This window comes from Plectropomus leopardus, chromosome 12 (genome assembly GCF_026936395.1).
Source record: "Plectropomus leopardus strain MGB_pleo_1.0 chromosome 12, ASM2693639v1, whole genome shotgun sequence".
Classification (NCBI taxonomy): Eukaryota; Metazoa; Chordata; class Actinopteri; order Perciformes; family Serranidae; genus Plectropomus; species Plectropomus leopardus.
In genome coordinates, this window is record NC_142187.1 from 8,606,440 (window position 1) to 8,633,910 (window position 27,471).

The 27,471-nt window shown below is 42.3% G+C and overlaps 3 protein-coding genes across 3 annotated transcripts; 2 read left to right on the plus strand and 1 right to left on the minus strand.

Moving 5' to 3' along the window:
• Window positions 1–1,242: 1,242 nt before the first annotated feature.
• Window positions 1,243–11,434, minus strand: sall2 (spalt-like transcription factor 2). The gene is made up of 4 exons (XM_042498553.2): window positions 10,490–11,434; window positions 8,704–8,850; window positions 2,823–6,691; window positions 1,243–2,643 (listed from the first exon to the last, which is right to left on the minus strand). The coding sequence occupies exons 2-4, from the start codon at window positions 8,777–8,779 to the stop codon at window positions 2,332–2,334; spliced, it is 4,257 nt and encodes a 1,418-aa protein (XP_042354487.2). The 5' UTR covers window positions 8,780–8,850; window positions 10,490–11,434; the 3' UTR covers window positions 1,243–2,331.
• Window positions 11,435–12,909: 1,475 nt separating this feature from the next.
• Window positions 12,910–22,456, plus strand: trim110 (tripartite motif containing 110). Its single transcript, XM_088085015.1, has 9 exons — window positions 12,910–13,369; window positions 17,087–17,237; window positions 18,165–18,702; window positions 18,784–18,879; window positions 19,087–19,320; window positions 20,966–20,988; window positions 21,216–21,361; window positions 21,539–21,810; window positions 22,177–22,456. The coding sequence occupies exons 3-9, from the start codon at window positions 18,214–18,216 to the stop codon at window positions 22,444–22,446; spliced, it is 1,530 nt and encodes a 509-aa protein (XP_087941141.1). The 5' UTR covers window positions 12,910–13,369; window positions 17,087–17,237; window positions 18,165–18,213; the 3' UTR covers window positions 22,447–22,456.
• A 36-nt stretch (window positions 22,457–22,492) lies between these two features.
• On the plus strand, window positions 22,493–27,180 carry cbln12 (cerebellin 12). Its single transcript, XM_042498162.2, has 4 exons — window positions 22,493–23,592; window positions 24,369–25,069; window positions 26,243–26,362; window positions 26,448–27,180. The coding sequence occupies exons 2-4, from the start codon at window positions 24,788–24,790 to the stop codon at window positions 26,643–26,645; spliced, it is 600 nt and encodes a 199-aa protein (XP_042354096.1). The 5' UTR covers window positions 22,493–23,592; window positions 24,369–24,787; the 3' UTR covers window positions 26,646–27,180.
• Window positions 27,181–27,471: the final 291 nt, after the last annotated feature.

A 27,471-nucleotide genomic window follows, 5' to 3' on the forward strand; every position in this document is an offset into this window, starting at 1 on the left:
ATCAGCCCGCCCCTCTGACATGGAGGGCTGGAATCAACTTGGTGACCTTCACATTAGACTTGGCACCGTTTCCTTTTACCCCTAGGCTGTGATTTAATGCCCCATGCTCCATAAAATGCACAAAGCTGTTATTATTTACAGAGAAGAGTCTGCAAACAATAATCTGAACGACAAATGCGTCAACAAATCACGCGGATAAAAAAACTATTTGGAGCACAATCAATGTATTTCGAAGAAGTTTTAAATTTAAAGGTGGTTTATCAATTGGCCTACAGTAATGTGCTCCCATTAACAGATATATAACCATACAATGAATCAATTTTTAAGACATTTCTGCCATCTTAAAATTGTTTTACTCATCTGTCTTTTTGACATCAAGGCAATAACCAAATATTAGCATATTATTTTTTATAAACGTGGGAAACTCATTATCACTTTATTAAAGGCTGTTGTGTAATGTAATGTATTTAACACTAACATATTAATACTGCCTTAGTGATTCTTAAGTGCTGCTCAGTGGGGCCCAACTTTGTTTTCAGTATGCAGCATCAAACTGTATTAAAAGGGAAATTGCGCCCCCTAATGCACATGTGCACATACTTAAACACTAACATGTCATTTGAGGTAACCTACATAACCTCCTACTAGATCCATGCATCACATTGCCCTTGATTATTTTGTCTCACATGAAACTTTTTGCCTTAACGGGAAAAAAACTGTGTTCTCTACCATTGTCAATGTTGCTTTGGTCCCAGATCATAACTGCAGGCTGTGTGTTTATTGGCATGCATGTGGTAGCAATCATTTGTTCATAGTAATGGCAGCTATGATTTCACATCACATAGGTTGGCAGCTGTGGGCAGGATGCATTATTAGCAGCTACGTGTGCACATGCATACAGAGAAAAGTGTATAAATACATACAAACAAAGAGCAAAACGTGTTAAGACTTGAAACACGTTTCCTGTTACAAACAGTATGTACACACACATACTGTAGCTCAGCTGCTGCTCTGGCCACAGCTGAGGAGAGACACTCCTCTCCCCTTGCTTGATGTGACACTGGAGGGGAACTTTGATTGTTTTGGCAAAGAGCAGAGACCAATGATATGTGACTATGAGGGGCCATTGACATTATAATTGGACACAAATTCTCACAAGCATGTACGTATATCTGCTGTGTTTAAGTCAATAAGCCAGTTAAAAACATTTGTTATATAAAATTCTCTCAAGACAGAACATGATATTTTTGTCCAAACTGGTTTTTAATATGGAGATACTGAAAGTACAGCTTACAACAAACAGACATAGACTTCTGATATATATATATATTTATAGCAATTCAAAGTTTTAGTAACTGAAAAAGTGTTACAGAGATTACTTTTGAACCAAACAACAATCATAATATTCACAAAGCTGAAGGTCAACGGTTACAGACAAGACCATGTCCTCACTGGGTTCACAAACACTGCAGCTGTGCTTCTGGTTTGACAGGACAATATAGTGAAAAAGTAAATCACAGTGACATGAGTGAGTAGTTTATCTTAACCACAAGATGGGGGACAAAAGACTCAATATTCCCCACAGAAACATATTCAGTTTGTTGGCCTTATGTGCTCTCACAAAGCAAAACTTTGCTTTCCTAATTTCCTCATTTATATCAGTTCCCTCTGTGACTAAAGGACATAATCTTCTAGATATGAAACAGACCTAGGTCGGGAAGCATTGCAAAGAAATTAATATTGGTTAGCTTGAGCCTCCTTTGGTGCCAGTTGGATCAGATTTGGTACACGGCACAACACAATGAGTACTGAAATGTTTACATACTGACATACAATTACTTGTAATTATTCTTTTAGTGTACCATCCTGTGACTCACACATAAGCTAATAATATCAAATTTGTTTAAATGTTGTAAACCATATCCATCTATCCCTGTTATTAAAAACATAAAAATATCCTAATTATTTGACCCAGGTCTGATATGAAACATTGATACAACAGGGATACTTTTTTTTATAGAATGTGCATCAAACTATTAACAACTTAAGCCAAACAAAGGTACCTTTTCATCAAATCCAGCAAAACCGGACTATGTTGCTTCTTGACTATTTTCATTTTATTTTTACATCAGATGTCTTTTAACACAACAAGACCAAGCTGATTGACTCACAACTTTCACATACAAACATATTACTCTGACTATCAAACTGACAGGCTACTGAAAATGTGTTAAGGAAGCAGTACTACGCAAATGTTCATACAGTTTCACCAAAAGGTAAACACTGATTGAAAACACCAGAACGCTATTCAGGAAATTCTGCAGAGTTGATTTATGACCCCTCACTAGACTCTTCCCCTGCTTCCTCTGGATCTCTTGGATCCATCTGAGATCTCAAGGGTGATTTTGAAGACCGTACTGACTCATTCTCTCCTTGGCTGCCAGAGGTTGGGTCATCAGTTGGTGCGTTACTGGTATTGAGGAAGGCTTGGTACTGGTTCCAGAAGCCTGCTGAGCTCCTTGTGGCAGGAATGTTCAAGGAAGTCATAGATGTAGAAGAAGGAAGTTGGTCAGTGGAAGAACGGCTAGCCCTAGCAGGTGGACGTGTTGTTTTGGTCAGCACACCATGGTGCTTCATGTGCCCCTGGGAACATAAAGCAATTCATTTTTTACACATAGAGAATTTTGTATTTTATATTTTAGAGCTTTATTCCTGTACTAATGGTTTAATTCTCAAGAAAAAAACATTGTACTACATTGCCAACATAGCCATGCATCTCAACAATGTAACCTAATTTTGTATTATACAATTTTTTTCTTCACCTTCAGTCCACTGCGACTGGCATACTCTTTTCCACACTCGGCACAGCAATAGGTCTTCTTCTCAGGACGAGACATAGGAGATGGAAGTGTTGGGGCAAGGTTGATCGGGACAGAACCATCCAGTGCTTCAACAGGAGCCAATCCACTAATCTTCACACCTTCCACCCGGTCTTCCCTTCCATATGAACCAAAATGAAAGCTCTGACGGGTCTCTCTTACCAAAGTGGCAGCTCTCTGTGATGCACCCCTTACTTCAGCAACAATAGTGTCAGCAGTCTCCGAAGTGGACTTCATGTTTGGGTCCTCGTCAGGCACAGTTGCTTGGTCTTGCTTTGGTGTTGCTGGTGTAGAAGACTGATCTTTGTCTTCTTCCATAGGTTCTGGTAATTGGGGCTTTGGGGAGACTGACTCTGATTCCAAGGTTGGTGTTGCATTAACATTAGACACATCTTGATTCAGACTGAGCTCAGAGGAGGTACCGGAACAGGTGTAAGCAAAGGGGTCACTAAGGGTAGGTGTGCTTTGGAAGTCCTCCAGGTTTGATCTGGAGCCCAGGAAGGCATCAGAAGAGGTAGCTGCTTCATCCTCTTTACATTCCACTACCATAGCACTCGATGATGCTGTGGTTTTGGTAGCAGAGGAGGAAACTGGTGGGGGGGTGGATTTAGGAAGGTGGTCATCGGCCATGGCTTGTTGTTCAACTTGGTTGTCTTTGCCAACTGGGGAAGCATGAGCTGTCTGTTGGGAGGCTGGTAAGGGGGCACTGACACAAAGGACAGGGGGCTCTACACTGCCTGGTGGTGGAGTTTGTGTAGTGGGATTCATGAAGGGGTCAGGGCTAAGGTCAGCAGGGGGGATAAGGTCTGGGCTGGAAGATCCAGACTTGCTGGGATTTTTGGTTGACCCGGCTGATTTTGTACTGCCAGATACAGGGACTGTGCCAACTGCTGGTGTGGGAAATTGTGAGCTTGGGGTTGGGCTCTTAGAGTGGCCTGCTAGGGGAGGTGTTTTACTAGATACAGTATTTGGGTCAGTGGACTGAGAGTGAGATTGTGACAAGGGTTCAGCGTTAGATTCAGCTGGCATCTCATGTGCAGAATCCTCTGTGCCATCTGTGGGCAACTGTCCGCCAAGGTGCATACGGATGTGGTGTTGGAGCACTAGGGCATTAGTGAACTTACGCTGGCACAGTGGACAAGAGTTCTGGACTCGTGCATTGGGTGGTCGGGCATGATGGGTAGCCAAATGTGACCGCAGGCTGCCTTTGGTAGAGAAGGATCTGCCACATATCTTACATGGAAAAGGGCGTTCTCCAAGGTGTGTAGCCTGATGCAGACGCAGTGCTCTGGGACAGCTCAGCACCCGTAGACACACTCCACACTGATTAGTAGTCAAGTTACCAGCTGGACCTGTGATGCTTAGTGATGGTAACAAGCCCTCTGTCATGGCACTTGCACCATTGGCATTCATGCCTAAGGCAGCAATCATCTCAGGAGTGAAGTTTGAAACAGAAGTGGAAGCAAGAGTCGAAGATGGTGGGGATGCCATGACATATGTAGTGGAAGTGCTGGCATTTGTAAAACGACTATTGGCTGAACTTGAAGAGGAGGTGGCACTGCCTGATAACATCTCCAGCATGGAGGAGGAAGACGGGGAACAAGTCCATTGAGAAGAGGAGTGGGGGGCCTTCTCTAGCTTCTCCACCAGCCTCTGCAGCTTGGAGGTTTCTGATGTAGGAGTGGTGGTAGCCATGGAGGATGAAGTGGTGGTAGGTGGACATGGGACTTTGGGAAATGAAGAGAAAGGGAAAGAAAGCTGAGAATTGCTGGAAGAAGCAAGTTGGTGGGAGTTTGGAGTAGAGGGAAGTGGGGTGCGTAGCAAGCCCAAGGCTGGATGGTTGTAGAGGGATGAGTGTGCAGCAGGGGTAGAGGAAGAAGCGGAGACAGCTGGAAAAAGGAGCTTAGGCAGGTGGGCTAGCTGAGAATAGGCAGCAGGAGAAAGCATTGGGACATGAGGGGGAGTATTTTCATCAAAGTGCTGTTGCTTGGCACCCTTAAATAAGCCTGTGATTGTGGAAGACGAAGACAGGGAAGGGTTGGAGAGGAGGGAGGTAGCCAGAGAGGCGGTGGAGGTTGAAGAGGAGGATGAGTGGGATGAGCCGGATGTCATAGAGGCTGCAGCTGCTACAGCTGCAGCCCTATTCAGCTGCAGAAGAGAGTGTGAAATCAAAGCTAGGTCTACACTTGGGGGCAGGGGTAGTGTAGAAGGGGTAGATCCTCCAGAGGCTCCCAGAGAAAAACCAGCACTTGTACCACTGACCTCCACATTATCTCCACATGTTTCATCCTCAGGCCTGCCTTTTGGCTTCTTTTGTATCATATTCATGCCACTAGTACTGCTACCACTAGTCATGGTCTGTCCCATTTCTGATCCTGCAGTGGCCCCTAATGCTACCCCAAACAAAGATGGTGGCAAAAGCGAAAGTGAGAGCTCTGGGTTTTGCTCACGGTGGCGAAGGAAATGCACCTTGAGGTTGCCTCGTGTGGTGAAGCGGCTGAGGCACACTGGACACTGGTAGGGTCGTTCCCCTGTGTGTGAGCGTAGATGTATCTGTAGGGAAGAGTCACTGCTGAACATTTTTCCACAAAAGCGGCAGGCATGTTGGAGGCGGCCAGTAGTGGCGGAGCTAGAAGCAGGGGAAGTGTCTGTTCCTGCAGAGAAAGACTGCAAAGCATTTGGGGAGTTTGAGACCATAGATACTGATGTGGGAAGGGATGAGTTTAGGAAGGACAGGCCACTGTGGCCACTAACTGATGTGGTATTTGAAGATTTCTCATGAAGATAGCGGTTGGGCAGTGCTAACGACAAAGCTAAAGGATAAGTGGAAGAGGCCATGGAGACAGCAGCAGAGGAAGAGGTGGAGGGAGCTGAGGATCGAGAGCTCATTCTTAGATAACCATGAGCCCCTGCAGTCCCTCCTGTCCCTTCAATTTGAGGCTTGTGGGGCTGGAGGATTTGAGACAAGGAACTACTTGGCTTTGTGGGTTTGTTTGCTCCCTGAGAAGGGAGCAGGGAGGAGAAACATGCCAGAAGAGGAGCTACAGAGGTGGATGGCTGAGGTGCAGTTGGCTGGGTAGTTGGGCTGGCTGCCCTCTTGCTGCCCTCCAGGCAGAGCTGGGGCAGTGGAGGGAGAAGATGCTGGGAGGGTGTGTCTATAGTGTAGGAGGCTCCACCAAGGCGTAGCACCTGTCTGCAGATTTCCTCTGTTATCTGCATCTGATGGATCTGTCTTTGCTGTAGCACCCGGAGCTCTTCCAGGATTAGGGCAATGCTTAGCTGGGCTCTAGAGGGTGCAGCTGAGGCAGATGTCACTCCTGGGCTGGGAGTGGGTGTAACAGGACTTGGAGGGCCCTCAGGCACACGGCTGGGGCTTCCAGGGTGCGGGGGAGGACACAGGGAGGCAGAGGACGATGAGGAGGAAGAGGAGGTGGTGGTAGTGGCTGACAGCCCTAACTTGGGAGAAGCCATGTGTGCACTTCGGGAAGGGTGGATGAGGGCGCTTGCAGGAGATGTAGGATCGCAACCAGATAGCTGATCAGCAGGTGAATGCTGAGTTTTGGAAAAGAGAGATGAGTAAGGGAAGTCAGGAGAGAGGGAGGGCTTTGGGTCTTTGAGTGGCTGGTGGGAAGGCTGGATTGGTGAGCAGGATCTCGGTGGACCGTCAGTGGGTAAAGGAGGGGTCTGAGAGCCCTTGAATGATAAGTGAAGAGTGACAGGCAGCTGAGAACTTTGAAGAGAGGCCGATGGACAGCATAAGGGAGAATCCAGGATAATTGAAGAGGAGTTTGACCTTACTGCCAAGTTGTCATCTAAGGAAATTGAAAAAGAAAATCTAAATGTAATTTTCAGCATTGTTAATGATAACAAAATAGCAAAGTTTTACAAAATTTTCTACAATCATTTTTATTACATAGCTTTTTTTAAATGACTATTTTAAGTAAAAATCCACATTTTAAGGTACTTTCAAACAACAAAACCATCAGTGAGAAGTAAAGGATTCTATTATAGATGGCTACTTGATGCGTAAAGGAAATGGAAGAATTCAGTTGTCTAAGAGATTATTCTTAACCTCTGGGCTTAATTTCCACCACTTTATCATCCACCACTGCTTTCTTTCCCTCTTTGTCCTGTCTATCCTCATCAACTGCAGCCTCCCAACCACTGTTGCCACACACACACACACACACACACACACACACACACACACACACACACACATACAAACACGTCATGTATGCAGATGCTCATGCTAACAAACACAGACACAGATTCCACTGATCTGCAAGAAGACACTGCTCACCCGTAGAGAAGTCTACCTTGTTTCCAGGGCAACACGCGCAAGACAATGGACTTAACCCCCCCCAATAAAAAGTAGCCACATCTACACACTGAGACACTCTTCCATCCCTGCCCCTTTCTTCCTTCCTCCATTCAATCCGTCTTTCTTTCATCTCCTTAAGAGCCCTTCCCCCAGTAGCCCAACGGGCTGCTACGGGTAACGTCCCGGTTGGGTACTGGCTACTGTACTGGGTGCCTGATTGGCTGGCAGACTTGACCTTAAACACTCTAAGGTCGCATTCCTGATACGGTTTAAGGCCAGGCAGAGGAAGAAAGGTGGCGTGCAAAGAAAACAAACAGCCCTGCAGACAGACATAATAACTCACAGACCATCAACAAGCTAAGTTAGCCCCAAAAAAGTATAGAGAGACAGATGTGAAAGCACACACACACACACACACACACACACACACACACACACACACACACACACACACACACACACACACACACACACACCTGTCAATGCCCAAAACAAAAAACAGCCAACACTTTGTATGTACAGGGTTGCTCATGCAAATGTAGAGAACTTACTGCTGTTTGCTGGAAAGCTACAATTTTATGACACAATGCGGGCCCTTCTCTTGTTACTGGAGTGAACAGACAGACACAAATACACACTTGCTTGCGCACTCGCACTCGCACACACACACACACACACACACACACTTCTTCATGGGTATGTTCATGCTTCAGTGCCCAGCAACAAAGCTGAAAGAGGACAATGGGGTCTAATGCTATTGCAGTTAGAACACCTTATACAGTGCCTCACAAAGTTTCCTTTTCCTTGACCTTCTCGTGCTCATCTCTTTGCTTTTGCTTTTGCCAAACATGTATCGTGCTACTCTTAACACATTTTCAAATTCACTGTATGTTGTTTTTCACAATTATTTCTCTGGGGATTAATTGCATATCCCCCTATCTGGGTGGTCTGTTTCTTTTAACCTAGCAGTGATGAGGAGTGAAGACATTTGGGTTTTACAGGGCAAAGAAAGCAGCAAATGGCTGCAACCACATAGAATGAATTAAAGACTGTCTGTAGGCCAATTACTCCAACAAGCCCTCTTTTTCATGGCGTTCAAGTATTACATAATGTGTATTAAATGGATTTAACTGTTAAATAATTCTGGTATAAACCCATTTAGAAATAATGATGAAGATTAAATGATTACTTTTTAATCAATAACACTGGAAACACGTTTTAACTGCCCATAATGGCATTTCTGTTCAAAGTCCACCTCATATGGTTGTTAATATTTGAGGTTAAACACGTCATTCTAAGTCAAAAGTTAAAGCATCAGTTTAGGCTTGCATTTGAGTAACGCTAGAAATACCACAAAATACTTTAACTATCAGCAACTGAAAGGCACAATCTCTGCATATTGAGGAAAAATGAATTACTTGAGGTCTAAACCTCCCATCCAATGTGAATCTCATCCCACCGAATAAGCAGCATTCTGTTGATATGTAGTCTAATTCTCACCATGCTCAAGTATCCGACTGGCACCGAGGGTCAGGTTCATAAGCTGCTGGGGTCGTTTCTGTTTCCGACGGGACATGCTTCTGCTGGATGGGACCGACGCAGGGGCGCATTGGCCAACTCACAACTTTTATTCTGTCTCCCTGCACACTGAAAAAAGTAGGTATCTAAATTACTTAGAGGAAGAAAAAAAAGAAGAAAAACTAAGGTATCATCTTCAAAAATGTGACAGTGGATGCTCCGGATTGATGAGTCTCAATAAAGCGTGTCCACGTTGGTGGCATTGTGGTGCAGAGAAAGAAAAACAGAGGTGCCAAAGAGGCATGTGTGACAGTTTCTCTCAACATGTCTCCCTTTTCTCAAAACTCACCGTTGGCCCTCCTTCTCCGCGCACACACTCACACACACACAGCTCACTTGTTCATCCACTACTTTGCATTCAAATGGTGAGTGAACACCCCTTCTTTTGAGCCAAGAGTCCACTGCCTCTCTTTAGTAAACCCTCATACGTTGACACTCAAGTTCATCACATAGTGGCTGTTGCCTAAGTTTTCCATTACTGATAGGAGCATATAAAATCTAAGCCTCACTGTGTGTCTTCCTGTGCCTAACAAAAGGAGACTCTGTGCACAGGTGGGCGCAAAAGCCAATGTCAGCTCATTTAAATGATCTTTTTTTAAAAAATTAAACCAAAAATATGTGTCAGAGGCCAACTTGTCACACATATTCAAGTCAATTCAAGGTGTGCAAGGTTTCATAGTGCTCCGGCCACCTCTAAAACAGGCTCCTGTGTGAGCTCAGTAAACAGAGCAGCTGAAATGAGGTGGAATTTGCAACAATGGCGTAGAGGGAGCACAGCTGAGTGAACATCACCCTCTCAGAGCCTCTCCAACACATAAGGCCACTGACTGGAGGCACAATGCTCCCTTTTCACCCTCATCCCGACTGCCTACCACGTGGAGAGAGGTAGTGAAAGAAAGACACAGCCAGAGTGAGGAGGAAAATAATTTTTCACCCGGGCCCTGTGACACCCCCCACCCCCACCACCAACATCCTCCCACGTCCTCTCTGTCTCTCTGAGGCTTGGACAGAATAATAAAATGCATCTGAGGTTTGACATAAAGTCTGAATGTTATAGGTCCTCACAAGGTAGCCGAGCAGTCAAATCGGGTAATGATTTGCGTCTGAATAATTAAAATAGGTCTTCCTTTGTTGGACAATGGAAGTCCGATTCCTTAAATGTGATAGTTTAATCTCGGACATGTCATTTCTGTCGTGGACCTGGACACTCTTTTATGCAAATCCAGCTGTGATTTCCGTATTATATAAAAATATATTAAAAAATAGAGAACAATTAGGCTATAAAAATGCGCGTGGTCGCGTAATCGATAATATTTTGTCAAAGAATAAGAAGCGATAACTCTTGTAGTTACCAAACAATCAAAATACATAGCCTGATATCGTTTCTTTTTTTAAAAAAACAGAACTCTATTGTGCCAACAACGCACTCGTATTTTTCGTGCCATCTTGCCAATATGTTCGCCTATCCAGACGGTCGCACGTTTTTACACCAATGTTTTGAAACAAGCGTAAAATACGGCGGTGAGATGCGCGTCCCCGCTACTGTACGGCGACCTGTTGCACGCCACGCGCGCTCCCACATCATAACAAGTTATGATTCATAAAATATTATGACTTCTCGAAAAAATACAGTCCCGGATGTGCATTTCCTCCACAGGCCGCTCGTCGCCGACATAAACGCAGTAAATATAACACAAAAACAACTTACCATGTTTGAAACGATGATTTTTTGGCAGCGATATTGTGTAATGACACGGGGGGAAAAGCTCAGGAGCTTATGTTGGGTAAGATCGGCTCCGTCTCTCAGCCGGGACACTGGCGCAGCAATTCCCTATTCACTCCCAGGGATGCGCAGTCGGACAGCCGCATTTTTTTCAATTATTTATCTCCGTCGTAAATCGCGTTTCTTTCTCTTATGACAAAGGGTTATTATGCCTGAATGTATTTACTCATAGTCCAGTGGCAGGAGGAGAAGCAGGGGCGGTGCTGATAGCTGTACTCGCTACACGGGGAGGATTATTTTTCTTGGCCGTGCGTGCTGCTCTTCCTCCTCTCTTTGTATTTGTCTGGGCCTGCTCCTGTCAGGCCTGTCTGCGCTCTCTGCGGTACTGTCTGTCTTTCTGTCTGTCTGGTGAGCTGGCTAGCTGTCTGTCTCCCTGTCTCTTATAATTAATGGCCCTCGCCGCCAGACGGTCCTCTGGGAAACAGTGACCACGGTTACCTCCACATTGGCTCTCAGTGTGCATCTCACATAGGAGTGCAGGCCCGGGCACACACACCTCTAACGCAGGACTGAATGAGTCTGACGGGGATTAGAGATTTGTACACATGTGCATGATTGCCCCTCACCTCGCTGTCATAAAAAACATCATAATTCATTAAAAATATATATTTTTAATATATAGAGAATATACATTAAGTTTCAGTGATAACAAATATTTTTAAATGCTGGATTATTGGTACAGCACGTGGTATCCCTAAAGATTGTATGGGTCACAAGTTATTTTGTGTCTTACCCAACAGCCAAGTGTAACCCAGTGCAGCCATTTCCACAGATAAAGGCAAGTACTACCTCTCCTCCATCACATTTTGGTCATTTGGAGACAACAAACAGAAAATATATAGAAATGAACAAAGCTAGTAATAGATCTGGATGCTGTTTACAGTCCCATGAATAGCTATAGCATTCTTCTTGATTCTGATCTGTAGTTTTTCTTTAATGGATTGGAACACAAAAAAACTTTATATATTTCTAATACAGTAAGATAATCAGACTTAAAATCTAGTCTGACTTGTGTGGAAACCTAGAGGAGAACTTATGGAAATTATATTGAGAACTTGAAAATGTATTCCCACAATGTAAATGTTATATGTCATTTGACTAAAACTTGAAATGAAAATACAGTAATTGAACTTACATTTTTATTTTCACATGCTCATGGCTGTTCCATAACCATATTAAAATAATAATTGAAAAGCAGTTTGACATTGACTCTGCAGTGGACAATATTCAAATTTTAATTCAAATTTGAAAATTTAAATGCAGTATAAACAATATAACCTGATTTTCCATATATGCAAGCAATATGTAAATGAAAATGCAATCATCTGACAATTTAAAAACAAAAATGGCATTTGACAAAGACTTACATTTTAATAATAATAATAAATAATACATTTTATTTATATAGCGCTTCTCAAAATACTCAAAGACGCTTTACAAGTACAAACAAGCAATACATTAAAATTTTAGTCATGCTTTCGGCATGAATGAATGCTCGGACATGAGCTGACACAGAATCGTGATAATGAAACATTTGCATCTCACGTCCACGGCATGGTTTCACTGGAAAATCCAGACATCTGCATTGATTTGTCTCCATGTAGTTAGAAAATGACGTATGTGCACAAACAGGTGACAACTGCCAAACAGAACCCCCGCCAAGGGGCATACCTGAGGATGTGATGTCACTTTGCCCATGCGAACTCTTGCAACTCTTGCAGATGCATTGAAAATAAATCAAGCCTTGACCTGCTGTACAGTAGACTATTCAGAAACAGTGGCCTTAGTCTATTGCATTTACATTAACATGTCAACATATCTTGAGTTTGGACATCAACTGTCAAACAAATGTCCTGCCTACAGAGAGTGATTCATGTCTTGTAGGGGATTATTGAAGTCACTGAGATTCATCCTCTGGAGATCATGAATCTTGCCACCAAATTTTATGCCAATCTATCCTGCAGCTGGCAAAACACACAACATACTCAAACCTAAAAAGGTCTTAAAATAGGAGATTTTTGGAGTGATAATTCATTAATTCACCTAGCCCACTGTTTCTGTTGCTGATAAGTATCATGGCATGTCAGTGTTTACAATTTAACCAAGATAAGTCACCCGCTTCCTCCTCTGAAATTTTGGCTGCTAAAACACTCCATGCGTCTGACTGAGAGTGTTTCGGCATTTTGTGCAGGGTAGGTCAGTAGTTTGCAGTGTCACAAGAGCAGCACACTGCATTAGTCAGTGGTGCTGTGGCAGGACAGGCAGTCTGGTAAGTGCACATCTTGTTGTTTTGAAAATTTTTCAATGTGTAACTGTTTTAATTTATTATTACCATTATTTCTGACTGGACATGTCTTGTCAACTTTACTACCATGTCTCCTGGCACCCTGTGGCAGACAGGTGCTGTGGTCTTACATCACTAAAGCCACTAGGTGTCTCTCAAAGACAAAAAAAGTTGCAATTAGCTTGAGAACCTCATATGAGTGTTGTGTTGTCTTTTATATATATATATATGTGTATTTTTATATGTTTAAATGCTTTTAAACAATCAATTCATTAAAGACAATTAAACATTAAAAGAAGATGACAAGCAAAGACTTTTAGATTCATAATCACAAATATGCTAATGCCCCCCTGTGGAGACTTCAGCTTATGCCTAGAGGCACGGGATATATGCTGAAGGGTTTTGTACCCCTGGGAAAACTTGCGCAGCTTGATTATAGAGGTTTAGGCTTTGGAGCTGACATTTTTTTTCCTATTTTGTGAATTAGACCCTGATGACAGAATGGACACCTGGTTTGTGAGGTAATTCAGAAATTCAAAGCATTTATGTATAATGTGATGACTCAGTCTAAGCCACAATGTAAGGGGTGTGTTCAAAACCTCCCTCTTAGACACAGTTCCCCTTTTAAACCACTAATCAAATTGACTAGAAAGCTGTCTCTGTCTGTGAAGTGTCTGCTACCTTGTTCTGAAAGTCTGTGAACTTCATCACAGGCTTTTTGCAGCATGGAAATGCTTCCATTGTGTCCCTTATGTCCCTCCTGATAAAAATATAGATTAAAGAGTCTATTAGAGGGCTAAGATAGACCAGAGCACTTGTCAAAACACTGGAAAAATCCTTGACCGTGTCATTTGAGGCATTATCACCTTTGAGAGAGTAGAAGAGATTCCTGAAACAGAAGGGGAAATACATAACCATGTATGTCCCCAACACCAGGCTCAGAACCCCCAAAATTCTTCTCCTGTTCTTCGGGTCATGTCTCATGGCCATACTCTTGTTGAGGGCTTTCCACGTGGCTACGAAGAGTCCCAGAAGAAACGGGGTAGGGAGGAGGCAGATGATGGAAAACAGCAACATGGAGAAATTGGTGTTGATCAAGAAGAAGTAATCCAAAGAGGAGTAGGCCAGTGAAAGGCTCCACACACAAACTGAGATCAGGATGGATAACTGTGCAGAGTTCTTTGTGTGGTACCACACTGGACAAGCCACCAACAAATACCTTTCTGCAGAAATCAGCAGCATGAAGCTTAAACTGGAAGTCAGTCCCAAGCGGACAAACAGTCGCGCAATGCAGCGGGCGATGGCGAAGGGGTAGAAGGTGGCATCAAAAAACCGACTGATGATAAAGACAATCGTAATCCCGATCTGAATGAGATCTGACAGAAGGAGGTTTATAGCGAAGATTGGAGCAGTTTTGTCCTTCTTGAGTAGACACAGAAGAGCATAGCAGGCCAGGCAGACTTCAGGTAGTCCTATCATGAATATCACCCAGTCCACAACAATACCCATAGTATGTGTGTAATAGACCGGGTCATTACAGCAGAGAAGTGAAGCACTTTCATCTATCCCAGTCATCTGGCTCTTGTTGGACATCCTTAGAGTATCGACCTTGATGCTTTCAGTGCTGCAGTTTTTCATAGTCAAGTTCTATTTTTTGTCTCTTATCATGTCCGCTCATGGTTAAAGTGCATGACTAGCTACAGCAGACAGCCTGATAAATATATTGTCATCAGATATGACACTGTGTCACTTCCTGTGAACACCCTGACACACATGCAAACATTAAAAATGACCCTTATCCACACACCATGCACACAAAGGGTGATATGAAAACCCTGAGAACATTTTGTAGTTGTTTTTTTCCATAAAAAATATGCAGCCAAGTTAAATATCAGCATCTTTTATATTTGGTATAACTTACCTTTGCATCTCTGTTTTATTGCATTAGTCCCACGTCCTCTTAAATTGAAATTATTCACTGTCATTCTTTTGAGCAGTCAGAGGTTTTTAGTAACCTTTGATCCACCCCTTTCATGAGAGAGGAATTATGCAAACCAATATAATATCTCTCTTGGAGACTATTATGGTATTAATGTATTGGTGTAGTCAACTCAGTATATTGTTATTTGTTAAACAAACACTGGAGATATGGCACCTATTCCACAGTGATAATATGCAAACAAGGCAAAACAGGTGATCAGGAGATGCAGAAAGACAGAATGGCATTTCCCATATTTATTCATATCTCAACGGGAAACACAAAACATGCTTCAGTGCACAAACATAGCACAATAGGTAACACTGTTTGGCTCTTTAACAGTATAGTACTCATAGGTACCCTGTACTCACAAATATACATACAGCATAAATCATTTCTCCTCTACCCTGTACTTATAAAATAGTTAGGCTACAGTCTAAGCAATGTCTCTGTTCCTCTAAAATATCCTGTTAAAACCCAGTGCCTCCAAAATATCTAAAGCGAAGTCATTTCTTCTTTTCTGTCACTCCCAACAGAAACTCCCTTGTTCCTTTGTATCTACATTAAGGTACTAGTACCAGTAATATCTAGGCAAGTGACTCATACACAGTATTACACCTTAAGTGAAGAGGACTTACTCAGTAAGTGATGATAAATTATACTGTAAGTCACAAGCTGCTTTATAAAATGTTACCACGCAATACATTAAAGTGAGACAATGGAGGCTCTGGTGAGCATCATTGTTTTAAAGACTATATAGTTTCCTTTTAAAATGGATTAAAACATAGTAACATCACTGTGTTATAATACTGTACAGCATAATACAATCCAACTTATAGAAATATTATATAACTATTATATATATTATATATTATAAAACTCTAGATAACAACTTAACTTAAAGTTGTTCAATAAAACATCTCTACCTTGGTCAGAGTGATCAGGTGTTTTTTCAGGCACACTACCTAAGTAAGAATCTCAGATTACACATAAATGTGTTTCTGTGTTTATTTCACACGTTTTCGACTCCTTGTATAATTTCATTAGTCCATTTTCTTTGAAAAAAAGCTGAATTTCTGGGAGCACCCAGTAGCTCAGTTGGTAGAGCTGGCACCCCATGTACATAGGCTTTGTCCCTGCTGCAGCGACCGTGGGTTAGATTCTGGCCTCTGCCCTTTTCTGCATGTCACCCCCTCTCTCTCCCCCTTTCACGCTCTATCTGTCCTATCAAATAAAGGTGAAAAAAGCCCAGAAATATAATCTGAAAAAAAAAAAGCTGAATTTCCATGCCCTTAAATTTCCAGGAGATGGTTAGCTTAGTGTAGCAGAAAGACTTGAAGCAGGGCAAATGGCTTGTCTGTGTCTGTCCAAAAGTTACAAAATCTGCCCACCAGAGCCCATTTGTCTACCCATACAAATACCAAACTGTAAAAATTACAAGTTGTGCTCCTATGGGGGGTTATGTGCAGGACGTATTCTTAGATTTTCAGACAGAGCCTGCATGGCTGTTTCCCCCTGCTTTAATGAAGACAGCACACAGACAAGAGAGTTACATCGACCCTCTCATCTTACCCTCAGAAATAAGCATATTTCCCAAAATGTACCTTAATTAATCCAGAGAAGAGTCAGATCATTTATGTTATACAGTTGAACCTGAGGGGGACATGAATGTCTGTACAAAATTTCAAGACAATTCATACAACAGTTGCTGAGGCATTTCACTCAAAACTACAAAAATCATCCTCATGGGGGCAATAGGGGAAAAGTTTAAAGATCTAGAAAATCATTAAGATACATTATCTGTACACCTGAGTGTAAGTGCAAATGATGAATGAACATTTTCTTTTTTTCAATTTTCTACATGCAGTGGAGACTCTGAGCTGCTTATTTACTTTGTTTCCTTTTAGTTTTATGCTCACAAAGCCTGAAATTGTTAATATAGTTTTTAAGGGCTTGAAGGGCTTGTTTTTAAGCTTGATTTGGAAATTTACAATCAGTTAAATCCTCAAGGAAGTGAAAATAAACCAGTGCCTCAGTGCACAGTTGGAGTTATCAATTTTCATATGTACAGATATAATTTAAAAAGATGAGCTAAAAAGGAAATGTTTCATATGACAGCACAAAAACAAGCGAGCTGAGGTCAGAGTGCTTTTAAATGTGCACAAACGGTATTCACTAAAAATAAACAAGACAAGTCTTCCAAGAACAGTTTACTTCAAAGTTACCTAATAATTTATCCCACATCCCCCTCCCATCTCAGGGTCATGTGACCTCCTTGAGTCCAGTGCTACCGATAAAGTAAGACACCCTGGGAGGTGAATCTGTTGGGATTAGCCTTTGCAGTCAACATACTGACCACACTTAACACGCTCACCAATGGCCTCAACCTGCAAACACCAGGGCACCAACAGGTAAGAAATTCCACTTTTGCTCTAGACATTCATTTCAAATTCTCATCAAATTCAGTTAAGATGAACATATGTGAGTTGGTGGTTAAACACGTAAAATCCCAACACATGTTGAGAGTAAATCAGGCCAACAAGCTGTCAAGGATGATCTCCTGATCCCCTGTGCTTGGGTCTGAGTCGAGTTAATGTTCATCTGGGGTCAGTGTTGCAGCCTTTTACCCTTACACTGCTACTGAGCGAGTCATTTTTTAAAACATTTTGAACACACTACTTCCTTCCCTTCGATTATAAGATGTAATTTTTGAACAAACCGCAGCAAGTTTTCCTAGTGATAGTGGTTGTTAAGTATTCTATTCATAGAGCACCGTAGGCAAACGCCCAGTCGACAGGATTACTAGTCTGAGTGCACAGTTGGAGTGAAACAAGGACTTCCAACTTGCCATCACTGCAATTCTAGGTCTTTTTATTCTTCACAGCATTCTTACGTATATGTAACATCAGCGTTGTCTTTCATTTGATATTGGACAGGCCAACAATATTATATCTGGTTACATTTTCTTAGCATGTACAATAACTGACTGCTATCCAAGTCATCAATGTATTTTTAAGATAATAGATAAGATAATACTTTGTTGTCTCAAGCTCTCAACAATCAACAGAATAGCATAAAAACCCCCAATAAAAACATCTGAGGTCGCCTTCCAGCAGTCATCAGAAAGACTATACAATAAGCAACCATGTGTCCCTCTAACACTGTTACGTGAGAAACACATTCACATTATAGACCTTATACATTCAGAGAAACCCCTGTCTAATTACAGTATACATGTGGGATATAAATGGGGGGGGGGGCACCTCCTTGTGTTTCTCATTTGGAGGAAGAAAAAGTGCTTGTAATTTTAATCTCTGTCATGTGTGTCTGCTGTTCAGTTAGTAGACTTGTGTGACACACACATCAGAGACCCTTCATCTGCACACTATGGCATCTCTGGAGGAAGAGCTGACCTGCTCTGTGTGCCGAGACTCCTTCAGCCAAGCACACCCCCTGCCCTGTGGTCACAGCTTCTGCCCCGCATGCATCCGCGATGCCTGGAGCGGCCAGGACGAGGGCAAAAGTCGTTTTACCTGCCCCCAGTGTCAGGAGGAGCACGGCGTAGTGTTGTGTGACTGCTGCCCTCCTGAGTCAGCAGAAGAAAAGCCAGCGTTGGCTGTCAAGACCTGCCTGAGGTGTGAAGTGTCGCTGTGTGACGAACACCTCCAACCCCATCTGGAGAGACCAGCGTTCAGCACCCACCTGTTGGTGGATCCCCTGGGGGACCTCTCACAGCGAAGGTGCCCGACACACACAGAGATATTGCGCTACTACTGTGCTGATGAGAGGGTGTACGTGTGTGGTGACTGTCTGCTGGATGGCGCCCATGCTCAGCACAAAGTAAAGGCTCTGAAACAGGTGGAAGAAGATCTGAAGGTCAGCTGGATGTCCACATGTGTGTATTTATGTTTGTTTGTGCATGAGTGTGTGTCTACTCATATGTGTGTGATTCCACAGGTTATTCTCCAGACACTGCTCAGCAGGGCAGAGGAGAAGCTGAAAGATGGAGAGCGAATCCTCAAAGAGCATGAGAGTATTGATTCAACCATGGCTGTGAGTAAAAATACATGATGGAATATAATCGACTCTCTCTGTAAATGCTCTGTGCACCCTGTGCTGCCCAAGTTATGACCCACAAGGGATCCCAAATTAAAATCCACAGACTGGCCTCATTCTACCGATTGATTTTTCAAATGAATCATACGTTTTGATTATGTCTCAATTACTGATCTGGCACCATCCACCAATCTCTGCTTTTAGGAGTCTTTGAAGCAGGATGACTCCCAGGTGGAACGGCTGGGCTCCGACCTGCAGGTCCAGGTAAAGAAGCTGGTGACTGATCTGAGGGAGATCACCAATAGGGAGAGACAGCAGGTCATAAAGCGTGTGCATGAAGACTGCTCCAAGCTGAGAGGCGACATGAGTCAGGTGCTGACCATCCAGCGTTACCTGGCCTTGCTGCTGGCAGAGACGGATCCTTTTCTGCTTATCTGGGTAAGCTGAACAGACACTCTGTTGTACATAGTAGCCATAAATAATGTAATACAGTGCTCTCAGCTGTGGAAATAGACATTTGATACAGTAGAGTTTCTGGTTGTGAAGCAGAGCAGATCACCTTAGCTACATCAGTTTTTAAGCTAACCACGTTTAGCCATGATAGTGGCACGGTTGGATGGATGTGAGTGTCGTCCTGTTGATCCCTTCACCTCTTTGATCCGGACTGGATTATCCCAATCCCAACTATTGAATGGATTGGCATGGCATTTTGTACAGACATTTGAGGTATTCAGAAGATGAATTCCACTAACTATGGATGGTTTGACTTTTCCTCTTGCACCATCAAGAAAATATCTTGTTTGTTAAAATTTTGGTTTCCCACTAATGCCTTGGTAAATACACAGCTTGTTGGTATTATTTTGATCTATGTTGCAAATCTTACCTCATGTGGCAAACACTGAATGGAGGATATAATATATATTATCAAATATTATTTGATAAGTCCGTCACATCACTGTCACAGGGGGAAAAAGTCAAAGCACTGGAAAACTTGTTTTCAGCATCTTTCCTTGACGTTACATATGAATGATAGTTTAACACTCAAAAACTCAGCTTACCCAATCAATCCTGAATGTATGGGTGTGGTTTCATTTGACTCACAATGGAAAACTATTCACAGTCATCAGATCCTAATTCAAATGTTTGTGTCATCATTTTCCCAACTGGGCCCAAGTCAGTGAGAAGAGAACAGACAAAACAGCATAGATAGCATTTCCTATGGGAAATAACCTTTCATTCATTTTCTGTAACCGCTTGTCCTCGAAAGGGTCGCGGGGGAGCTGGAGTCACTTCCAGCTGTCATCGGGCGGAAGGCGGGGTACACCCTGGACAGGTCGCCAGACCATTGCAGGGCCGACACATATAGACAGACAACCTTACATGCTCACAGTCACACCTAAGGACAATTTAGAGTCACCAATTAACCTGACCTGCATGTCTTTGGACTGTGGGAGGAAGCCGGAGACCAAGGAGACAACCCACGCAGACTCAGGGAGAACATGCAAACTCAGAGGGGCCCCTGCCCATGGACCGAACCCTGTTCCAACCGGGTTTCGAATCAGAGACCCTCTTGCTGTGAGGCAACAGTGCTAACCATGATGCCACCGTGCCGCCCTGGGGATATAACCAAAACCGCTCAATCTTTGGCACATGCAGTGTTAATATAGGACACAATAATTATTGGAAATGCTGATAAAGAACAAAAATTTCAGGGCCCTGAACTGTCCATTGTTATAGCACAAAGCCTATTTATTGTCTTAAATTGTGGCAAGCAGTTAAGTTGTAACCCACAGAACAATCTGCCATCAAACAGTTTTATGTTATTATTATATTACATATACAGGGGCCACTACATATGTTTACTATAGCTTATATTATTAATGTTATATAATCTCATATAAAAGAGATGGCACATATCTACCTCATAAAATGTACAAGCTCCCAGATATAGTTAGGTGTATGTTTGAGTGAAGGTTCCACTTCGTGTTTGTTTACTTTCTTATCCAGCTGGACAGACACAGCGACATCTGTGATTTTTTTTCTGTAAATGAATTGTTTATGTCCTTGTCTCTTCTTTCCTCAGGCTTTTCAATCAGATGACACAAAGTAAGTCTAGAACAAGTTAGTGACACTAAGTGTGGTAATGTGTATGTGTGAGTAGGCAGTCTCATATATATGTGGGGCGCAGAAAAGACACAAGACATAAATGAAGGAAAATGAACAGCTAAATGTATATTTTAACAACAAAAGTCTTTAATCTTTAAAGGTTCATTCAACAAAACAAGACAGTTTTCCTCCTGCAACACAGTGTGTGTTGTGCTCTTGTATTCTAGGTTACTAGCTGATCTGAACAGCCCACTTTTCGTCCCTGATGCTGTCAGTCTGGACAGGAAACACATCTTGGAGGACATAGAGAGCAAATATCGAGAGTTCATCACCGGCACTCTGCGCTGCCTCAGTGGACTCAAGAGGGAGCTCTGTGAGTGGACACTTTTTTTTTACTTTCGTGGCGAGAGTTAGACAAGAAGATTGATACCAGCAGTCAGCAGCTGGTTATCTTAGCTTACCATTGAGGGAACCTGCTGCATATCATATCTGTGGGTTTTTATTTCGCCTTATTCTTCTTCTTCTTATTTTTTATTTACCTCTCTCACAGTAACCAGTCCTTTGAGTCTGGACACCAACACTGCCCATCCTCTGCTGAGCATCTCGGATGACCTTCGCACAGTGACACGGGTTAAAAACCGCCTGCCCTGTGCTGCTCACCCCGAACGTTTCGACCACTGGCCGCAGGTCCTCGCCGCCCAAACATTCACCTGTGGGACTCACTACTGGGAGCTGGAGGCTGAGGGATTCTGGGATATTGGCATCTGCTATAGAAGTATTGGACGAAAGGGAAAAGAGGGCAACGCCTTTGGGAACAACAAGGTATATCTGCCATCTACAGATTGATTGTTTGGTCTATAAAATCTCAGAAATAGTTGAAAAAAATCCCATTACAATTTCAAAGAGTGCAATCTAGACAGTTTGTTTTGTCTGATCAAAAGTCCCAAACACAAAGATAATGTTGTTTACCATCATAGACAACAGAGACAGACAGCCAATCTTTAAATTTAAGTAACCACAAAAAATGTGTAATTTTGTTAAAAAGCAAACAAACAAAGTAACCCAAACAAATTATCAGAATTGTTGTAGATAATTTTTTGCCAATACATTACTCCATTGTTTCAGCTCCGGTTTCAACCAAAATGAAAACATATCCAGTGATTAAAATGTCTTTTTTAAAATGTTCAGGTATCATGGAGCTTGACCCAGCAGCATGACAAAAAGCTGGCTGCCTGGCACAACCGCAGGAAGACCCGCCTCACGTACAAAATGACTGGCAACCGTGTTGCAGTCGCCGTGGACTACGGAGCAGGCACCATCACCTATTCTGAGGTGGGACCATCCAACAACCTAACTCACCTTCATACTTTCTCCACTACGTTCACTGAGCCGGTGTGCTTGGGCTTTGGACTTTACAAAGCTGAGCTCAACAGCCACATCTCTATCATCAAAGTCTGAGGCAGAGAAACGGAAAAGACAGACAGAGAAAATCATGCTGATGGGAGTTGTGCTGGTTTAACCTAGACAAAGTCATGCCAGGATGAAGGGGTGTTGATGTAATTCCCGCTTTTGGAGCCACACAACTTGGAACTTTAAGCCTGTCTGATGCTTTTCCTCTCTCAGATCTCAGCCTCGTCTTTTTCCTCCTTAACAAAAAGACAAAACAATATTTCCCGAAGCTGAAATCAGGTTACGATGACATGGAAATATCAGAGATATTTGGGAATGTAGAATTCATTGAGTGAAAATGAGTGGATCCCAGCAGGACAGCATATGAAGAGGAAGCTTTGAAAAAGGACAAAAAATAGGTTTTGGTGACAAAATTGCAAGATTATTATGTGCTTTCTATTGATGTAGAAACTACAGTTATGTTAAAGAAGGGTGTAATTGTTGGCAACTTATGATGTCATAAATATTAACTAATATACCTTTACTTATCCCATCCTTTCTTAAACATCTCTGATTGTCTACCTCCGTTAGACTGAAAGCTACATTTTGTGAATACCCAATTATGTCTGTTTGTATTAGGTTTTTCCTCATCAGGCTGGTTTATGTGTTCATATACTCAAAAAAACACTAAAATAATATCCTCACAGAGAAACTGATGGTTTACCCTGTTAATCCAGTCTGATGTTTAACAGGTAGCTACCTAGCCATATAAAGCGTTGCAGGAGTTTCCCATGACAGTTTATTTGATCCTTTTTAAACTCAGCTTGAAGACACAGACAGGAATGACTGATTTGATTGGATATTAAAGAGAGAAAGGAAAACAACTGCCACTCACTTGTTAACTTTGCTCTTTGAAGCAGCTCAGATACCCAGTTATTTTCTTTATTTCACTATAAAGGCGAGTGGGCGGATGTAACATAGAGGGTGAGAAAGAAGCAGAAGGAAAGGGGGGTGGCTAAGAGAGACAGAGAGAGACATAGAAAGGCAAAGAGATCAGAGCATACTCTGGCTTGGCTATGATCAGACCGACTGCCTTGCTGTAAAGTAAATGTGACAGGGGAGCAAGACGGATTTGACCATACAAAGGTACTTCAGCTGGGAGGAAACAACTGTTTTCACCTGATATGGAATACAAGATTGTTCAGACGGAAACAGGTGACTATCTATTTTTTTCATTCACTTAAAATATTAGGAGTGTACTGCAAAATGAATACAGTTGGGTCATTTTGAAGCACTTGTTTTAAGGTGAATAGTTGATCATTTTACAATAATGTGAACTCTTCTCTATGGAATTAGTTAGAAATTAGCGATGAAATTAATTTTATTAAACCTCAACATGAAGATGATTTGCCTAATGCTGTTGCTCATCTTGGTTAAAGAAAACTGAGTGTTGTCAAAATGTATTATTTTAAACTTGATGGCATCACAGAGTTAAAAAAAATGATTTTATCCCCAATTTAATTTCTATGAGTTAAGCAACAGAAAGGCTGTTGAATGTGGAGAGAAAATAACAGATAAATGACCAACAAAAAAGGTGACTTTTTTTTTTTTTTTTTTTACATATAGCTACTATATTTGTGTCCATAAGTGTGAAACAAAAGCACAAGTGAGAGAAAGAGCGTGTGCGTTTGTGTGAGGGAATTCGTGTTGAGCAGTGCTGGGAGGGAGGGGGGTACGTGTAGAAGACAGATGGTCACTCAGTGGAGTTGTTCCCCCACACCCTCTCTCTTTCTCACTCCCTTCTGGGCCCTACATCCTTTCCCTGTCACCTCTCCAGAATCTTACCTCATGTGTTTTTTTGTTTCTGCACCTCTCATCAGCATCTTTTGTCACCCCATCCTTCCCTCCATCTGCATCAGTTTAAGTCTCATCCTACTTTGCAGACCCTTTCTTCTCTCTCCCTGCTCACGTCTCTTCTGCCTTCTTGTCAGGTTTTTTGCTGAAGAAATCAACTTGAAAATACCAAGAGATTTTTCTTTTTTTTCTCGTGATTGTCATTCTGGCCCCTGCTGACACAGCACGTAGGACGCTGAAGACATTTGGGAATTGTTGGGGGCAAACAAACTAGAAAGACAGACAGAAAGGGAATGATTGGCAGCTATGGCCAAAGAAGAATTCTGAGTGTTTTCTGAATATTATTCCATCTGCTGGCTCTGCTACTGCCCGGGTGCATATTAATGTTTCAGCGGGTACCAGGCCAAATTACATAAAGATTGAAGTTTAAAACATTTTCATAAAGACAAATTTGTTTCACTTTAGCATGTTTGTTTTCGTATCAAGTTGTCCAAAGTGACACCTCTCTATCGTAGAATCAATCAGAGATATTCGACCAAACATCCCAGGTTCAGTTATGCACCTCAGGTCAGTCACCTTCGACCTCCCCATACTGTTGGGTGTGCTCCTGTTGTGGGGGCCCATGGAGTCTCGGGGCCAGAATGACACAGAGCCCATTATCCTTGAGGGAAAATGCTTGGTCGTGTGTGACTCCACTCCTTCATCCGAGCCCGCTGGTAATGCCCTGGGCATGTCGGTCCGCTCTGGCTCAGGCCGGGTGGCCTTCTCCGCCAGCCGTCAGACCAACCACGAGCCCACGGACATGAGCAACCGCACCATGATCATCTACTTTGATAATGTGAGTATGTCACTGCTTAAGAATCTTTTTAGGGATTTAAACATATTTTAAAAAGTCATATGTGTTATTCCTCTGGTCTAAGACAGTCCAAAAATATAAGTAAACATGAACAACTCTCCAAAATCCAAAAGCTAGAGTGCTAAAACTCAAATTTGTGATTTCATAGGATATAGATTCTGGATCTTCTCCGTAGAAAATGAATTGGGAAAGATGTTCTAAATCAGTGGTTCCCCACTGGTCCAGTTCCTGGGTCTAGATTTCTGCTTAGTCATTAGTTCAAGGTCCACACTATGATAAATAACCACATACTCAATTTTATTTCACAAAACTGTAAACAACATGTTGACTTAGAACTTAATGAAATAAAACATTTTGCAACCAGAAACAGAGACAGTACTTCAAAATAAAAGCTCTGTGGTAAAACAGAGTCATGAGTCACGGTCCATTCAGAATAGACCCACGACCCATTTTTGGACCACAACTCACCAGTTGGGGAAACAATTTTCTAGATAACACTGAGAGGAGAAATACATTTTGTATTTCCAAACTGAGAACACCAAAATAGAATAGAGCTCATTTGGGTATATAAAAAAAAAGAAATCAAACATTCTGTGGGTCCACAAAATCAGGCTCCCATTTATTGTTGATGAAGCAGCTCCAGACTTTACACTTGATGACATCCCACGTTTTAGACTTACCTCTCTGGTTTCTGACTTTAGATAGAGTGGCTTATAGTCACAAACACTGACTGAACTTTTCTAGTTCATGGAAATAACATATTAGAATTCTTGGTTTCTGTTGTTTTCCCACTTTAAGTTACAGTAAGCCTTTTTGCAGTTAAAAACAAAGCCCTTGTGGATATTTTAATGCGGCATAATAAAATAAAGTTGATCAGTTTTCAACTCACAGCCTCTGCACGCTGCAGTGTTTTGTAGTCAGTCTTCTGCCAATAAGATGCATATACCATTAGAGTGCTGACAGAGAGGGAAAATGCAAATGAGGTAAACAGTGAACTTTTGGACTCATCGTGCAGCAGCGTGGGCTGCATTTTCACGGGCATTTTGGGCTTTTTTTAAATATTTAAATTTAAAGAAAAAAAGACAGTATTTTGGGAAGAGACTGAACTCGAAGTGTATTGCTCATTTTTTTCTTCCTTTCTTGCTGTTGCATCAGATTTTGGTGAATGTTGGCACCCACTTTGACCAAGAGAGCAGTGTCTTCCTGGCACCAAGAAGAGGCGTGTACAGCTTCAACTTCCATGTCGTAAAGGCTTACAATAGACAAACTATTCAGGTACGACACCTTAAGTGACACTCCAAGTTTTCATTGCAGTAGAAGCGGCGTGCGCTCTCTAATCCCTTTGTTTACTCTCTCTTAGGTCAGCTTGATGTTAAACGGCTGGCCAATGATTTCAGCTTTTGCCGGGGACCAGGACGTGACCAGAGAAGCTGCCACTAATGCCGGCCTTGTGATTATGGAGAAGGGGGACAAGGCCTACCTCAGACTGGAGAGAGGCAACCTGATGGGAGGCTGGAAGTACTCCACCTTCTCTGGGTTCCTGGTCTTCCCCCTGTGACAGAGATGTTTGAGGTGTTGGGAGGGTGACAGAAGGAGAATAGACAGAGAGATTGAACAGAGGTGGGAGAAAAACAAGGCTTTAGTCTGTAACTCTTTAATTAAACAGTGCACGAAAGGATGTGTTTTATGCAAAAATGATATGAAGATTGTGCAAATTAAGAGCATTCTCACTAGAGACCAAAAGAATAGGAGGGGGGGGGATTCATGATTTATGTGTGGATTTTACTTGCTCTGTTTCTGTGAATAAATATTTGTTGGGTTTGTATAAAAGATACTATAATTGTGACAAAGTTATGAAATAGCCATGTGCAATGTGGGCTTCTGTGCTAAGATTGTTTTTTTCATTCAAGGTGTTAAAAACATAGCTGTGCTTCACATGGCATCCTGTCTAGCTAACAAAACTTGCCAAACTTGCCCTTTACTCTGCTGTGTGGTATGACTGATGCTCCTCTATATGCCTGTAAGTCTCCTGCAACAAATCTTTATTTACACAGAAATTTCTAATGAGGAGAAAATAAAATCATATAAACTTGGCTTAGTATATTGCTTTTATGCATGCACGGCCAAATATTCCTTTCTTCAAACATTTTAAAACACACAATAATTTATGTTTCATTGCCAGACGAACATACAGAAATGAATGAGTTCATACTGTTATATTTGAGGGGCGTGACGGTTTAATCTGCTCACACAAAACAGTATTTCTCCCTCCTTCCATGGTGCTCTTCCCAGTGCCACAGCAGCTGTTTGTAAATATAGCTCTCACCAGCAGAGTTAGCGTTGGCGTGGACCAAGCAGACCAGCATGGGGCAGAGTGTAAGTGT